Below are 18694 nucleotides of genomic sequence, written 5' to 3' on the forward strand. Positions count from 1 at the left end.
TTCAACCAAAGACGTGTTATTTTGGTACAAGAACTAATATTTGGCACGGTTTCTTCTACTGTATTTCATTCAGCCTTTACAAATGATCTAAAATCCCCCTTTCTCTGAAAAATGTGTTTTTCTTCTTGTTCCTTCAGTTGGATGTTTCAGCTTCACTGTGCAGAATGATATATGTGCAGAGTTTGACACTAGAAGGCTGTTTTCACATTAAACTGCTGAAAGTGGAAAGTTTCTCTGTGCTCACTGAAAATCAGCATGATTTGTGACATCACAACTAGTTTGGAAGCCAATCGTTGTCCAATATTCAACTTGAAGCCTCCAGTGCACAAACACTGATAATGGACTTTTCAGTGAAGCAGGAGACATCTTGTTTTCAGCAACTAAATCTCTGAAATGAAATATATTTGCATATTAATTGACCCTGGAATTTAATGAGGGAGGAGTTGATGCTATTTTAAGGATTTTAATGCAGTAATTACTTTTTAATGGAAAAACCATATCAAACGCACATTATTGTTCCAAGCAGAGTATTTTTATATGTCTTAAGACATTACTTAAAGTTTTTCAGAGTGTCTTTCTCAGGCAGTCCAAGCTCTTGTCAGAGCCGTCATTTAACCCCTGACCTTCCCAATTATCGCTTTGTCTAAGTTATGTCCGTCATTAATGCTGTCTGCTGCTGATCTGACCTCTGCAGACAAAGGCTATGTCTCTTGCCATTGCAACCTTTGTCAGCTAGTTGTGTAACACTCCTGACCCAGCAACAAAACATTCCTGTCTGACCGTATCACTGTCATCAATAACGTTGAAGATTTTAAAACGCATTATCTAATGCCCCAAACTATTGCAACAACCCTTCCTGGAATTTGTTTATTAGATGGTTACATGGTTTTGCTTTCATGTCTTTATTTCATTTATTTGTCTGTGTAACCCAGCACAGTTGTTTATTTATTAGCATGTGTTTAATTCGCGCAGAGGCAGATTATGGCAGATGATGGCAGATGAGGTCTTTCAGTCAGCAGGAGGGACTACGTTTGTCAGCAGAACCAAACACTGAGATGGCAGGAAACTTTGTTTATCATCTGTTTTTGCGGATGTTTTAACCAACTCAGCTGTGTTCGATTGTTGATCACATGGGAATGGCACACCGCACGTGTCATCAGTGTCCATAGGATCTTAAATACATTTCCTCAATTAGAAGATTCCTGTTGTTTCGGCTTCCACTGGATTTCCAGATGTTTATGAGTGAGGGTAATGTGTCATTTAAGGATAATTATAGGTCCATCTTTAAGTTATTCCAGCATGTTATTTACTCTGTGTGTGGGTTCTCCAGAAAGTTTGCATTGCTGTATACTTGTGTAATCGTTACATAATACATTGTGAGCCGCCGATGAGAGAGGGAAATTTTGCTCACGTAAAGTTAAATCAGAACATAAGTAAAGAAAGAAATCACTCGCCACCTCATGCAGAACCTCGTACATCATTTTAATCGTCTTCCTGGAGGGTTGAGGAAAAAATGAGCAGCAAAAGCAGCTGCGGTTGCCCACAAGACCCTTTAGTATGTTTACTCCGACTAAACACTTACATCTAGAATCAACACAAAGATGTCTGAGGCCAGTTGTAATAACAGAAAGCTGCACTTAAAAGTCTTTCGATTCTTCACACATCTAAACAGGACAAAGGCTATGCTTCTCCATTAGGCACAACGGTGTCCGCTTACAAGAATTTCAGTTCCTCACATTCTCTGCTATACAACAAAAGGAAACCCGAGCCAAAGTTGGATGTGCCTCCAACATGATGTATGCAAGAGGCTTGTGAGGAGGAGAGTGATCGAGGGGAGAAAAGGTTGATGGGTGTCAGGAGGCTGAAGCTAGTTTCTCTCTTAAGAGTAGCAGACAGATCCACCACATGTTCAACAGCTGTGTCCCACAGTGGCCTCAGTTCTCCTTTAGGCTGCACAAAGTCCAGACTTTTATTATTTAAACCTGCACTTTATGATTTATTATTCACACATTGTGTTGACTCATTACATGTCAATCATTGCGTAGTGCACATATGCATCAAGACTACTTTCAGAAATTACATAATTTGAACTATTCAAATGTTAGATAAGAAAGGTGTTCATGAATTGCTTAAAAACATTGCCTCACAGAGAAATGTTAACATAATGCAGTAAACATGATTTCATATGCAAATGCAAAGTTGTTTTTATAGCAATCACATAAAGTAAATCCCCAGTTTGGTGTACTGTGCTGTTTTAGCAGTCCAATGCACACCATGTGCACTTAAAGGAAAATAGTTCGACATTTTGATTTACTTACTCACTTTCTTGCCAAGAGTTGGATATGAAGACTGACACCGCTCTTAAATCTGTTCATTGAATATGAAGCCAGCCAGGAGACAGTTAGCTTAGTTTAGTATATAAGACTAATACTTCTAACATGTTGTAATTCATTTTTTCAATCTGCATAAATACTGATTAAGCAAACCAGATATAAAATGTTTATCTGGGAGTTTTAGAGGTGTCTGTAGGCAATTTTTTTTATCTTTGGAAAGAACCAGGCTAGTTGTTTCCCCTGTTTCCAGTCTTTATGCTAAGCTAACCATCTCCTGGCTATACTGAAGCTTTTTTTTTCTTTATTTTATTTGAAAGGGACCGGTTTTAAACATAAATGTTGCTATTTGATGCACTGTATCAGGGTTAGCTTATAACTAGTTTTCATCTGCAGTCCCTTGTCACTTTAAGCTATAGCTATAGCTTCTCATCTAATGCCTTTACTAAAATGCCAAACTATTCCTGTGCATGTGCAGCAATGTTTGAATGTAAATGATTTATTGGTGAAAGTAGGGCTTAGGCTTGAGTTTTAAAGGCTGTGCTGTTAAGATATTTTAAAGATATTTTAATCAATTCGTAGATGTGAAGTGAACAAAAAAGGCAATCACCCTCCAACATGAACAATATTGCAATAAACTGTATTATTTTGATTAATAGGTGATAGTTCATGTGTAGTAGGGCTATGTCATGCTGTAGCCAATCCTAAACATTTCAAATGTGAAATATTAGCTTTTAAACATTTGCACGTTGAATTATACCTATAGCCTACCTATTGTAAGGATTCTTTTCCTTTTCACTACCATATCGGGAGCAGTACTCTGTGATAGATATTCCAGATGCAAAGCACAAAACTACACACACACGCACACACACTTCAGTCAGGCAAACTGGGGGCCAGTGAGGCAGAAAGTGGGGTGGGGCAGATGTGAAAGTCATTTCAAAGAGCCTTTCTGTTCTCTTGCTTTTCATCTGAACTTTGGCGTGATTATCGTTCATACTTGCCGTGTTTAGTAAGGTGGGACGTGAGGGGAGGGGAGGAGGGGAGGAGGGGTTGGGTATGAGAGGGGCACGTGTAGATAAACGTGCAGCAGGGCTGGGAGGCTGAATAAAGCGGAAGAAATGCACAGTAGTGGAAGCATTAGTCAGACACTGGCTAGACCACAGTCTCATGTTCACACATCTACATTCTGAGGGGGACCCAGTCAGAAAAACAAGCTTGCTTTCCAGTTGGAAATAGTTCAGTAACGGTCAAAGCTCACTTCAGACACAACTGAATAGAGCTAAATGAAGAATGTTTTCTTTTCTTTTTTTGTAACTGACCATTTACAAACAAAACTATGAGTTCATCTGAGCAGCAAAGAAGTATTCTTCTGGATGAATGAATCACAACCATAGTCAGGGAATAAAGATGAGGCAACTTTATAAAAATGTAGAGTTGTGAAATAACCTCCATATGACCTGTAGGTTGGAAAGCCTGCACTCATTACAACTAGTTTTATGTTCCTGATTCGCTGTCACAATTTATGCTTACACTGATTCTGATGATATCCATGCACATTTCTTATATGTAAAATGTTTTTTTTTTTGATAAGTACTACCTCATATTGTAAAGATCAAATTTCCAAATTTATAGTTTTCACTGTTTTTTTAGACATATAACATGATCAAATATAATCTATGTGAAAAAATATAATCATGAATCCATGTTGCTTGCATTGTGGTCAGAATCTTCTTGCACTACTTTACAAGTGAGTGCTAAAAGTGACTGGTGTGTGGATTTGGGCCTCAGCCAAACAGGATTATGCTGAGTTTATGTCTGATGGTCTGGGTTTGGTGGGGGGTTGCTGAGACTGAATCCCAGCTGTGGGTGTCTGTCCTCTTCTCTTCAGTCTCACACGTTCAGACGACCAGTTTCCGCCTTCTGAGCCAAAAGCAACACTGGTCAGTCCCGTCTCAGTGCCCCACATCACACTCACCTCATACCCCCTGTCTTGTCTGGTATTTTAGCACTCACACCTGGTCTCACTTTGATCATTCACATTTTTCTTTTTTTTTTTTTTTATTTCATCTTCTGTATCTGGTGTACTTAAGTTCATTCTATTTTTTTAAGTTTTCAATTCCCACTTGTGTTTAAATAAGTGTTTAAATAAGAATCTCTGTGATTCTTCTCTTGCTATGTTTTATCATTCTATCTTAAAGCAAAATAAATCTAAACACTAAGATAGCTTTTGTTTTGATAACCTCAGATCCCTGATCATGATCACATCTCCTCACCTTTTCATCATGCCGGGCAGTATTTGCTGACGGAAAACACTCTGTCATGCCCTGACCAGCAGGAATCTCTTCATGAGAGAGTAGTTTTTACCCACTCTAAACACTGCGGTCAGTGGGGGGACTGGGGTCACTGCTGAAATAGTCTGACTTAGTCGTTGCTCCTCCTTCATTGCAGTCTTCAGTGTTCAGAGACCCTGAGGCCTTGAACATTCCCGCAGGCTGACGCCATCTCAGGAAACCACCCTGTGGGCAAACGTTTAATATTTCTAGGAGACATGCCTGGATGTTGGGTTTTTTTTTCAGAGTTAAATAAGCTGGCTGTTACGAAATTACTGAGATCAGCATTGCATACCACAGAGCAGCTCAGAGTTTTGGCTCTCTCAGTGCAGCCTCACATTCAGCCTAGAAGAAACTGCAGCACTTGGCTCAATGAGGGAAGTGAACAATGGCAGAATTATTAGGGGAGCTGTTTTCCCATAAAGCCAGGGAGGTCAAAGGTTACCATTCCTTCCTGATTTAGGGGTCTTCAGGACACGTGATGCTAACTGGTGACCCCTGGACTGATCAATTGGCTTTACAGCCCTTTATAGCAGCCCAGAGACCACCCGCAGACACTCCCCAATCCTGAACTCTGTCAGCAGGTCAGCTCACCACAGCTTCTGCCTTTCTTTACAATCTCGATTTACTATTAGAATTTCTTGGATTACATATTTTTAACTTCTCCTGTTATCTATGCTACCTGATAATCTGATAATTCTGATAATTCAGGATTATCCAAGATGCTGGGTGTGACATCATTGAAGAGACATTTGGCCTGGATTCCTCCCACACTTCCCTGCAGGGAAGAGACCAGTGTTTCTCTTTGGCTTGTTTCAGGGAGCTTGTCAGTTCAGTTTCATTTGTAAATATCCAGTAAACTAATGAAACTGTGCTGCCAAGTGTGATGTATGTTGTCTACAGACTTCTTAAGGGCCGTTATATCTGTGCTCTAAACTCTGAGCACGCAACAAAGATGGAGGAAAAATTCCACACATTCATCCAACTTGCTAAGGCCACTCAGTTACACTTAACAAGTTTAAACAAAGACTTCATCTTCAGATTTTTCACCTTGACTCATTTTATGTTGAGGCTTATGTTCAAACTCGACGGATATAAGGCCGCCCTAAAAGGCCACAGTTAAATTCTCTTTTTGGAAACAGTTTTGCATTCCTGCACACTATTATTCTCCTGAGTCATAGGCTGTATTGTGTTTAGAATACATCCTATGAACATCATTTAACTTGCCTCTTGGATAGCTGGAAATTCATTCGAGTTTATGTTCACTTCACTACTTATCTAAATGTGTTCATTAAGCAATGACATACATACAGTATGTCAGTATAGTTTAGACAAAATTTAAGATAGAATTTAAGGTAGTACTGTGAGTTGCATAATATAACATGCAGAAACATGGTTTAGAAGGAATAAAAACTGAATGCACTGGAACATAATACCCTGGACTCCATATGTTTGATTTGACATTTAGCACTAAAAAAAAGTGTGTTCAATGTATCATCTGAAACACTGATCATGGGTCAAGCTGACATTTATGAAGGACAGTTGCAGATGAAAGGATCTGTTGTCATGTTATAAGATACCAACAGCTTTATTTTATATTTTCTGCCATTAATATCTTTCAGTTTTTCAGTAGGCTATTCCCCTTTTGCCCTGATTTAATCTGTTATGGTGGAAAATATTTTACAAATGTTATTCAGAACATCATAAGTATCTAAAAAGTAGCACAGATTAATGGGTCAGCTTATCTTTAACACAGGTTGACCTACAGTATTACTGTGAGATCACTACCCTACTTGAAGAATACATTTACAATATAATGGAATCAAATAATTTGTGCAAACATAATAAAATTGCATTGTAGATTTAATTGTCACTGAAGATTGATCATAACCCAGGCTGAAATTAACACTAACAAAGAATTTAATCTGCTGACTAAAACTCTTCTGGATTACTTTCATAACACTTGTCTCCAGATGGAGACAAGATGGAGTTTACCATCAGAGGACAAAACAGTGACAAAACATCACCTCTGCTCTGTTCCTCAGGGTGTGACGGTGCAGGTGGAGGATGTCAGGATCAGGGCCACATACTCTCACAGGAAAAGGATTCCCATCACTGAAGGTTTTTTGGAGGTGAAAGATGGAGGCAAGTGGAGGCAGATCTGTAACGAGGGCTGGACGGAGATGAACAGTAGGGTGATCTGTGGCATGTACGGCTTCCCTACGGAGAAACGTTTCAACACCCGACCCTACAAGTGAGTAATGGTGCACATCACTCAAACTCTAACATAAACGTTTAGCTTTTAGTTAATTACAGCTTAACGTAGTTAATATGAGGCCCTTTAAATTTACACCTGGTGTAAAAAGCATCTGAAGTACAACACACATCCGAATATTATACAGACACTTTCATGTGTTTAAATATTGCATTTCCTGTAGGTTCCTTTTAGGTCTCAGTCTATGCAGGAATGTTGTACCATACCAAACTGACGTTAGATACGTTACATAACCACGTTTGTTTATTCTGGTCATCACTCAACCCTTCATCCATTTTCCACACTGAGTTTAAACAGGCTTGGGCCTGGAGATTTTTGACAAGAAGCCAAACACTGCCAGAGGAAGTTTTAGCGGATGAAGGATGGGCCTTGCTTGGAAACAACAGAGTCCAATACGCTGTGAAACAGTGGCTCTTTTGCCTGCATCTAATTGTCCCTGCTGACCCTCTCACATGTCATGTCAGTTTAATATGTAGCTTAAAATAAAACCAGCTACTTCCTAGAATGATTTGTGTCTTTAATTTTGATCTTGTAACAATGAAGCTCAAAATAAAACACTGCACATGAGAGAATAACCAGATGAAAATAAACCAGATGAGAAAACCGTCTGATCTGGCAGATGTACGAAAGAGAAAAACATGTTTCTCTTAAACAGCTCAGCCTCAAATATAAATGCATGAATCCATCTATCCATCCATCCATCCAGTTTTTTCTTTTTAGAAACAAATGTGGCTATCTACCTTCCTAGAAGGACACATCTTGGTTGCTTTGGTCTTTAATGACGTTTACACATATACAAATGGATGTGAGTTTGTGTTTAGTATATTCATCATACACTTCTAGTCAGTGTTGGCCTCTACAATATTCTGAAAGGCTCACAAAGCTGCACTCCAACAACAGTGAAATCAAGACCAGAGAGACATCAAAAATACATTTATTCACATATTTTATTTGTAATGTGTCTGTACCTGTATTATTGCCTCTGGCTTTGGTAGGGATGTCTATGATATGGTAAGATAAAGGCGAGGAAGGTGACTTTGACTAAAAATGCTTCTCTTTTTAAAGCTGTGAGCCCATGACCTCAGCTGATTTGATACTAATCTTACATATGGATGCGTTTTACTGAGGGAAGCATGAAATACGTAAAACCAGCAATAAAGACTTTGTTTTCCACTTTAGATCACAAAGCTTGAGTGGTGTGCACTGCAGTCACGGCCTGACAAGGTTCACTGTTTTACAGAGGTGAAAGATCACACCCAGTCTGTCTTTTAGCTGGCACAACAAAGTACAACTCTATTCACCAAATGTGCCAATAACAGTCCAACTATATTAAAAACTCTCAATCAAATTTCTTCAAATTTCACAGACCATAAATTGCAAATAATTTGAAGCCATGTTCTGTATAAGCTGTAAGGAGGGCTGTAAATGTAGCTCATACTGGTTTCATTACACGGTCTGCTTCTTCCAAGACCCAGACCTGCTTTAAGGTCCACTGTTGTTGGGTTCCTCAATGACCCTTAATTGATGACTTCCATTTAACTATACAGTCATGGGAACGTTAAGGTATTCTGACAACAATACCCCCATAGTGCTCCTCAGCATAGGGAATTGTTGTATTATGCACAATAAATAAAAAGTCAATTTCCCAGCTCCTTCATAACTGCTCCTTAATGTCTTAGTGAAGTCCTGCATGAAAGAAGCAATGACCATACATGGATGCTGTTTTAAAATACTTTACAGTGGTGCCAACCATTTTCAAAATTAAACCTTTGTGGTTTTGAAATTACTGAAGGTGAAACTTACTTGATATAGAAAATTCTTCATGTCCATTATTTCATTGTTGTCAGATAATGCAGATGAAAACTCCTCTGTGTGCAGTGCCGTAAAGTGAGCAATGATTACGTCTTAGATGTCGGAGCTTCTCAGCAGCACTTGAACACACCAAAGTGGAAAACTTTTCAAAACAATCTATGCTTTCAAGTGTATTACCATGCAACAATGACATAACATAAAATGACAAAAAGTACATATGTTGACTGTGATGGATTGCCTTTATGAAGCAAGTTTCAAGTCTGCAAATTTTGGCATGAACTGATACCAAAGGCTGCTTGAAAAGTTTAAAAAATGTTAACATTCCTCTGTCATGCTCTCTAAAATGAGTTATGTATACTTATGTATATTGTGTATATAGTATAATTTATAATATTTTTTTCATGACTATATGATGCCTATGGCTCTGTTATTTTATTCCCTCTCAGATTGCTGGCCAGTCGTCGCAAGAAGAACTACTGGGGCTTCTCTGTCAACTGCACAGGCAACGAGGCCGACCTGTCTGATTGCAAACTGGGCCGGGAGATACAGATGAAGGGCAACAGCACCTGTGAGAAGGGCATGCCTGTAGTGGTCAGCTGTATGCCTGGACGTGCCTTTGCCCCCAGTGTCAGCGCTGGCTTCAGGAAGGCCTACAGGGTGGAGGTAGGTCAGATTGTGCACTTTTGACAGCTGAGTGGTTACCTCTTGTCACAGCAAGAAAGTCCTAAATTTATGTAAATAAGTATCCTTAATCTTGCAAATACCCTTCAACATGGCCTCAAGTTAGTTTCTGGTTTCTGCATGATACCCAGTGCTATAACATTGTTAGCATGAGTCAAATATGGGGGCTGAATTTGCCCATGGGGATCAATAAAGTAAAACTTATTTTTCAGTAACCCTGAGAATAAAATAATTTCCAGAAAAGATTTAATCCTGAGTCCAACATGATTTCAACTCAGTTTCTGAGAGTCTCCTGAGAAGTCCAACTATCCAGATGCAATAAAAACTGCATCAGGGTTCTTACTGGAGTTTAATTGAGATTAGACAGAAAACAGTAAAACAGTAAACAAGTACAATAAATGTACAGGAATATGTCTTCAAGGCATATGTGAATAGACAAATAATATACCTGGGAACAAAGTGGATTTAACTACAGAACTTATCATAGACTGTATTTAAAAATACTCAATAAATGCCTTTGTGAATGCAGTCAGCATGTAATACAGTGAAGGGGTTGTAATGGTCAATTATTGCATTTAAATGATTTTGTTAGACTGAGCAGAATCAGATGCATGGAAAAACTGAGTAGTTCTAAAAAAGAGAAAACAGTCATATATTCTGTTAAGAGAAATACCATCTGGAGTCTTTCTTCGTGCGAGAGAGCAACCGGAAAATGACAAATATTAACAGAATCACAGACACTTGACATAACAAGTAGTTTATACTACCATATGACTGATATTACTTACTGTCTGATTGTAACTGGACACACTGCAGATGTTTGCCTTCTCTTAAAAACTCCTGAATTTGACTCTTTAGTCAAGGAAATCGTTATATGTGAAGTGCAAATGAAGATTTGAAATCTATTGTGTATGCAGATATATTTCTACATTGTTATCACATTATAAAAAGCACTAATACTTCTAATGTAAATAGAGACTTGTGTATGAACATAAAACACTATCTTATAATCAATGCATCACATGGCGCCGGCACGGGATTGCAACATTTCCTGTTTATTAATCAAGTAGCCCTCTAGTCAAACATCTGGAAACAATTGAATGGATGAATACGCAACATCTGTCATTTGCACAATCAAGTATATCAGTATATGTTTTTGGTGTTTATTTTTTTATTTGTTCACTTGCTTCCAAGGAGACACCTATTTTCTCTCTGGACCACTAAATCACTGAACAATGGCATTCCAGTAAATAAACAGACAACAAATCAAACCAAATAAAACCAGGGAGCTCACATGTGAATTTAAACGTTTAACTGGTATTTTATTTACATCTCTGCTGCAGTTATCAGTAAAGTTTGCAGCTTTATTTTGACCATGCTGCAACATTTATTCTGGGTATAACAGATGAAGAATATTATGTCATGTTGTTGAAAATAATTTCCCACTTAGTCACATGTTGGTACATATTGTCATTATGTCCAGATTACTTCACTAATTCCTGGACTATTCCTGTATTATATAACAATGTTATTCCATTTCCACTTATTTTCATTTTTTGTGGACTATTTCCGTAGCAACCCTTGGTGCGTCTAAAAGGCGGAGCTATGATAGGTGAGGGTCGAGTGGAGGTGTTGAAGAACGGCGAGTGGGGGACAGTGTGTGACGACAACTGGAACATTCAAGCTGCCACTGTGGTGTGTCGAGAGCTGGGGTTCGGCAGCGCCAAAGAGGCCTTGACCGGCGCCAGACTGGGACAAGGTATGATCTACAAATCAGTCACGCTATGATGCAGTTTAATGTATCACCATATAGTGGTACACTGGTATGGAGGCTGAAGTGTGCCAGAAAAATAAGAAACTCAGGTAAAAAAATATTAATTAAAAATTATAATGCCCCCACAAAAAACTCAGTATTTTTTGATAACCTTAATTATTCTTGACTAAACATGCAACAATCAATCATCAAGACTGTGTGGGTGATGCTTTATCAGAATTGATTGACAGTGCTGGCATCGTCAAACAACCTCACAACTGTCATTAAATTTTGATTTGAATATTGCTAAGTTCTGATTGGTTCTCAGAAGTACATGACATCACTTTTAGTTTTTCTAACTGATTCCTGTCCACTTCAAACCAAACAGAAATCTAAAAAAACCTGTCTCAACTTTTCATGTGTTTGAGAAAACACAAGTCCTGAAAAAAAAAATCTGCTTTTTTATGTGGACATTTTAAAGTCGTATTTAATTGCACATGTAATTAATTTCATTGTAATTCCTTTTTAAAATGTAGCAATTTATTAATTGATGAACGCTGAAAAAAATCTATTATTCTAGTGGTACACTCCAGACTCCATTGAAGCATGGGAGACCACAGTCACAACTCTCACACACACAGACAGGCTACAACAGTTCCTCCAGAAATTTAGGGATTGCTTCGAGATTACATTGAATTGAACTGTCCACAGGTTTTTCTTTAGCTCTGATGACGTTTCACATTTACAGCACGATCACTAAGCAATTCAAGCAAACCTCATACCCAGCTGTCAAAATGAAAGGTGTAGACTGAAACCAAAGACATCCAGCTCCACCTTATCTTTGGCCTCTATATCCCCAACTGTTTTTGTCTCACTTCAATCAGTCTAGACCTTAAGTCAGCACATAGAGGCTCAGGCCAAATAGGAAAGAGACTTTAGGGAATATATGGAGCAGCACATTTATGTTTATATCTTGGCCCAGAACCTGATTCTGTGAAATGCAATATACCACGGCATTATAAGACTCATGTTCGTTGGAACAATTGTCTTCTATTTATTCTCAGAGCAAAACAGAAAAGTGCACAAAATGTTCCGGCAAAGAAAACAGTCTTTATGGGTTTCAGAAGAGGAATTCTTTGTTGGAGAGTATACAAGGTTATTTGAGGGGATTTTTTAAAGAGTAGACCTCCGGACCCAAAGATGGTACCACATGCAGAGCATAGACTTGAAATAGATGATGGTGTTTGTTTTCAGAAGTCACTGGTGTGAAATAAACTTAAACTAATAAACTAGACTAAAAATACAAAAGAAAATGGTTCTATGGAGTGATTCCCTGATTTGCATTTGAGACTATGCAATTAGAGGATATTGATTTGTATTCAATAGAACCAGTTTTTCTGAAGTGTGTTAGTTCATATACAATATTCCTTTATTTTCATTCATGTAGTTTTTCCCTCATTATTTCAGTTAATAAAGGATACAAAATATTTTGCAGAGTTTTGCTTGACCTACAGTGATTTTTTTGTGTCACGCATTTGATGATTTAAATGTTTTTATTGTACGTAATTTCAATGTACTATACATAGTAAACTGTCTTGTAATTACTGTCTGTAATTACAGACTAACTGTGTAGTTACATCAGCATTGTGTTCTGCCTGTTGTGAATTATTTTTTCTCCACTAGCTGCCAGTCCATCTCAGTCTCTGGCTTTAGTTTCAAAGCTCACATCACTAGAGACATTACTGGTTAGTCACATGGGAAGGGAACCAGCATGGTGGGAGTACTCACACATGTTATTGTGGAAAATCTGCTCCACTGAAATGACTTTTTTTTATTTTACTTTTTTTTAAACAGCCCTCAAGTGTCTCATTTTCATTTAACATAGCTGACTGTTCATTTACCTTGCATTGTAATTCTAGGGAGCAGGAAATCTTACATCTGTCTTTGGATGGACTCGTTGTTCCAAAAAACACTCAGGCAGGCGAGGCTACTGCTGGAATAATGGGCAGTACTGGCCTGTGTTTCCCTAAATTATTGTGTAATCCAGAGATCAACTCTCTTCTTTCCAGTAATGGAAATAGATGACTATTGTCCAAAAATTATGTTTTCTTATGTACATCATGTTAATGCTCCAGCTGTCTAAATTTTAGTCAAAATGAATGCAGTCACATATTCCACAAACTGAGAATTAATCAATGTGCTTGATGTGTTTGTGTCCCTGTAGGGATCGGGCCGGTCCACATGAATGAGGTGGAGTGCTCTGGGTTTGAAAAGTCTCTGACTGAGTGCTCCTTCAACCGTGAATCTGTGGGCTGCAACCATGACGAAGATGCAGCAGTCAGGTGTAATGTTCCTGCCATGGGCTTTCGCAATAGAGTGAGTATCTCTTTCTGTAGAGCAAAACAAACACTGAATTTATTTGCATAGTACTGCTAGCCATATCTGTCCCTCTCTGTCCTCAGCTTCGGTTAAATGGTGGCCGTAATCCCTACGAGGGCCGTGTGGAGGTCCTGACAGAGAGGAATGGCTCGCTGGTGTGGGGCACAGTGTGCAGTGACAGCTGGGGGACCATTGAGGCCATGGTTGTGTGCAGACAGCTGGGTTTGGGCTTTGCCAACCACGCTTTCCAGGTAAGGTGTCTAGAATAAAGGTTGCCATCCACACCCACTGCCATTAAATCATTTTTAAGATGAGCTTATCTTTACTGCACAGGCTTTCAGTATAAAGGAGATGTTTTTGGATGTAGTTCGGGCTCTGACTCAAAATTAGCATGTCAAACTGAACTTTTTATAATTTATACTGTCATTGCAGCTTATTTAATATACTTAAAGGGGACATATCATGCTTTTTGAGATTTTCTGTTATTTTTATTGTGTTAGAATGTCGGATGTCTATGTTAAACATGGTCAAAGTTCCAAAACTTGAGGTGAACATATGTAAAATGCTCTCTGAAAGTCAAAAGCCAGGGCTCCAGCCTGCCCTGAATGCTTCGCTTGCGATACTATTATACTTCCTCCTCATGATGATTCACAAACTAAAACAGAGGCTGAACTGAGGGGCTGCATAAAGGGCCAGTACAAGATAAATAAAGAGTTTTTTTGAACTGTAAAACATGCAATGTTATTCCATTATATATAAATATAGACCTGGAGATGTGTATGATACGTCCCCTTTAAGGGTAAGTCACTCACACTTTGAATCTAGATGCCCTAGTCTTATACAGTGGACCTCTCCTCATATTAACCAACATTAAAAACATGAATCTGCAAAATAATATATAATAATATATATACTGTTATTGACTTACACTGTCACTGTCATATTCGATGACACATCGTGAGTCTGAACACAGTCAATGAAAATCTCATCTAGTTTTCACCATTGTTCTTTAATTTTTTGTCAAGGACAGAGTATTTTTTGTCGACTGATATTTTGTAGACTTCATCATTTCTATTTCCAATATGCTGTATGTGCATCAACATGATAATGAGATGGTTGTGAATAATGTTGAGTTGCCATGAAGTTTAAATAGATTTACCTGGTGGAATTGGTTAAATTTTGCTTCATTAGTAGCTGAGAAAAACTTATGGTAGTTTCATTAGCAGCTGCGAAAGTAAACCTATATTATTAGATTGAGATCTGGCCTCGAATTTGAGTGTGCAGGAGATGAAAGTTACAGCTGTGTGAGATATGGACAAAGTCTGGCAGTATTAGCCATTTAAATGCCTCTGTGTGTGTGTCTCTGTGTGTACGTGTCAGTGGATGCCATTAACTCTCACTCTAACAAGCTTGAGCTTTATTGATCCCCCAGGGCAAAATAAAAATGCCACTGACTTATAAACATCACAAACACACAGTGAACGCAGAAAGCAGGCCAGGCATGTTAAACCTTTGACACAAATGTGGGAGTGATGGGAAAAAACCTTGGCTTCTTGTTTGAAGTTTAGTGGACCCTCCACCACTGAAGCCTGTGGCATGACCTGGCAGCGTCACGGTCTCGTCATGCTTACGCTTACCTCTTGCTTTTTATAGGAGACCCCAGTGCTCCAGGTAAGAGGCTGGTCCAGGCTGGTTTAGTTAAAGACCTCCCTCGTGTTCTTTATTACATATGCTTCTATTTTAAGGCTGAACCCGGTGGCGTATGTGTGGTTAAAGATGCTGTAGCTAGTGATATAGGTCTGGAAACTATGTGTGAATCATGAGGATGTGCTTTGATAACATCAGGGAGTTTTATAAGTGGAACTTGGACTGAATCTGGTGGAGGATGTTTGTCTCACTAAACTGTGTTTGGGACAATTATGTGTAATGCACTTCTACTGGAACAACATGTCATTTGTTTGTAGTCTTTGTACTTGAGCACTCATCCTTTAGTTAAGTACATTTTAACAATGTGCTTTTCTCATTCAGTGTCTGAAATAAAGTGTCGACTTGTGATTACAAGTAGCTATTTCATTTGATTAAAAAAAAGAGAATTCTGTGCCAAGTCAAACAATCAGGTCAAGGTATCAAAACAACATATCACCTTGTAATTACATATTACATAAGAGTTCTTATGTTAACTGCAGGTTCAGGAATAATAAATGTCTATCTTTTGTTATCATACTGTAGCAGAGTAGGCAATCATCCTCTCAGGAGTCTCTTTCCTGTCTGACTTTTTAATACTCCTGCAGGCGAGTCCCACCACCAGATGGAACAAATGACACCAAGTTTAAACTATACTGCTGTGTGTCTGTCCCTCTCCTCAACCCACCAGCACGTACTCCCATATCCATCTTTTCCCTCAGCTTAGTTTCTTTCTCATGACTCCCCCACATCCATAGAAGTTCCCGGAAAGTATGAGCTCTCTCTGTGGTCTAGAAAAGAGGCTGAGTCAGGACCGTGAGGACATCATAGCACCCCTAACTGTGTATGTGATAGACTCTGATTATATTTGCCTTGTGGGACAAGTAGGATTACTGTGTGACTAATCATCTGCAGGAGGAAAATTAAGATAATATTTCTGCTTAAAACCTTCCCACACAAGACTTCTTTTCCAAAGCAACTTGATCTTTTTCTGTCTGATTCCAGCTATTCTTAACATAAATAGATGGACTTATGTACTTTAGTCTATGGAGAGGGAAATATTATCTTTAAATTTTGCGTATTTGTTTTCTTGCCAAGAGTCAGATGCGAAGATTGATACAACTCCCATGTCTGCACAATAAATATGAATCTACCTCCAGCAGCAATTTTGACAGGAAGATGCTGTTTGGAACATGAAAGACTTGTGACTTGAATTACAATTTGCTTATGAAGACTTTTTAAAGACTTAAGAATTGTGACTCGATTTGTTTTGAATGACTTGACACAGCTTCAGCTGAATGATTTACCATATATCTTCTGTGCATCTCTTTTGTCAGGAAACATGGTACTGGGAAGGAGATCCATCAGCTAATGCTGTGGTGATGAGTGGAGTGAGGTGTTCAGGAACTGAGCTGACTCTGGATCAGTGTCTGCATCATGGGGAACACATTCACTGTCCCAGAGGAGGAGGACGCTTCGCTGCGGGGGTCTCCTGTACTCACAGTAAGAGACTGTAGAACTCTGTTCACAATCAAAATCTTACATCAGTTAAGACTTGTGCTATAGTAGGAAAATTTTAGGGGCTCAGTACAATAAGAAATATGAGGGAAAAAGTGCTTTTAAATTTTATAATTCAGACCTAAAACCATCATGTCCCTTGATGCTCTCTCCCTCCCAGCGGCCGCAGACCTGGTCCTGGATGCCCAGGTTGTGGAGCAGACCACCTACCTGGAGGACAGGCCCATGTACGTGCTGCAGTGTGCCCAGGAGGAGAAGTGTCTGTCCTCAAGTGCCGACAAAGCCGACGCCAGCTCCTACCGCCGTCTTCTGCGTTTCTCCTCCCAGATCCACAACAACGGCATGTCAGACTTCAGGCCGCTGTCTGGACCCCAGTCCTGGGTCTGGCATGAATGCCACAGGTGAGACTTCAACCAGGACCACAGATCGTAGTTCGCTGCTGGTTAATACTGACTGACTGTATGAAACATGATCTGTTATTTTCAAATAATTACACAGCTGTGAATGTTGTTAATGCTAATGCCAGATGTCAAATGCTGAGTGCTGGGAAAGTTATAGGAATATAAGGATAAGATTTTTGACTAAAGCGTGACTGTCCAGGAAACTCATATGTAACATCTTGTTAATTATCCTTTTAAACAAAACAGAGAAAAATGCAGTGTATGGAATATTGTATTTGTGAAACTGTGTGAAATTTAGAAATCATATGGGTTGAATCTTTAAGGCACATACTGTATTAGTTGTTTGAAAGAAGGCAAAATGATTTGATGCACAGAGATAAGAGCATGTTATTGTTAAATATAAATATATATAGAATTTCATTGTTTCATGTTTCATTTTTTCCCCCTTTGTCCAATCCAGACATTTCCACAGTATGGAGGTTTTCACCCACTATGACCTGCTGAGTCTGAATGGCACTAAAGTGGCAGAGGGACACAAAGCCAGTTTCTGTCTGGAGGACACCCATTGTGACGAGGGTAAATACAGTCCTTTTCTGTCACAGAAAAAATGCAGTAAAACTATCTTGAAATATATATCAGTGTATTCAATGATGCTGAGGAATGTTTGGTTTTTAACTAAGACAGATCTGAGTGGCTTAATACAAAACCTAAACTGATATGAATGCTGACAGGTATTCAGAAGAGGTACGAATGTGCCAACTTCGGATCACAGGGCATCACAGTTGGCTGCTCGGATACCTACAGACATGACATCGACTGTCAGTGGATCGACATCACAGACGTGAAGCCTGGTGACTACATCTTCCAGGTAAAACATTTGGTTTTCTAGTCTAGCCATAGTCGATATAGCACATCTGCTGCTGCTGGAAAGATTGTCTAATCTCCAGCCAGCTCAGACTCATACTAACACTTTCCACAAGTCTGCATCTGCTTGTGTTTGGCGTTCTGCCTGTGAGCACTCTTATACAAACTTAAAACGTGGGGTCAGCAGTTTCTTTCAAGGACACTCAAGGAACTTTCTGATGGGCACTTCCTGCTGCAGAAACTACATTTGCAATGTCCAAATTGTGAGACAGACTCTTGCCTCCACCACTAAAAGACACTTTAAATTAAACTGAAATCAAGGGTGACTAAAACTACAAAGCATCAGTCACTCTGTCATCATCAATCTGCTGCCAATCACTAAACTTGTATTTTCTGGTCCTTAGCAATACTGAGAATTACATATTAATAGTGTGTAAATGTGACAGGAAAACTTATTGCTTTCAAATGAACATTAAACATTGTTGTGTGCTCTTCCAGGTTGTGATAAATCCCACCTTTGAGGTTGCAGAATCAGATTATACCAACAACATTATGAAGTGCCGCAGCCGGTATGATGGACAACGGATATGGACGTACAACTGTCATATAGGTGAGACTTTTACCACCGAAGAGTCAAGTCCAGTGGAAATTTAGGCTGCTTTGTT

General features: G+C 39.0%; 1 protein-coding gene across 1 annotated transcript in view; it reads left to right on the forward strand.

Moving 5' to 3' along the window:
* Positions 1–18694, forward strand: part of LOC122980390 (lysyl oxidase homolog 2A-like) — a 32603-nt gene that overhangs the window by 10040 nt on the left and 3869 nt on the right. The window contains exons 4-13 of the mRNA XM_044348336.1: positions 6709–6917; positions 9197–9413; positions 11007–11190; positions 13409–13560; positions 13647–13814; positions 16584–16749; positions 16925–17165; positions 17626–17741; positions 17897–18033; positions 18528–18639. Of these exons, the coding sequence (XP_044204271.1) occupies positions 6709–6917; positions 9197–9413; positions 11007–11190; positions 13409–13560; positions 13647–13814; positions 16584–16749; positions 16925–17165; positions 17626–17741; positions 17897–18033; positions 18528–18639 (1702 nt within the window). The remainder of the gene's footprint in view (positions 1–6708; positions 6918–9196; positions 9414–11006; positions 11191–13408; positions 13561–13646; positions 13815–16583; positions 16750–16924; positions 17166–17625; positions 17742–17896; positions 18034–18527; positions 18640–18694) is intronic.

This window comes from Thunnus albacares, chromosome 4 (assembly GCF_914725855.1).
Source record: "Thunnus albacares chromosome 4, fThuAlb1.1, whole genome shotgun sequence".
NCBI lineage: Eukaryota > Metazoa > Chordata > Actinopteri > Scombriformes > Scombridae > Thunnus > Thunnus albacares.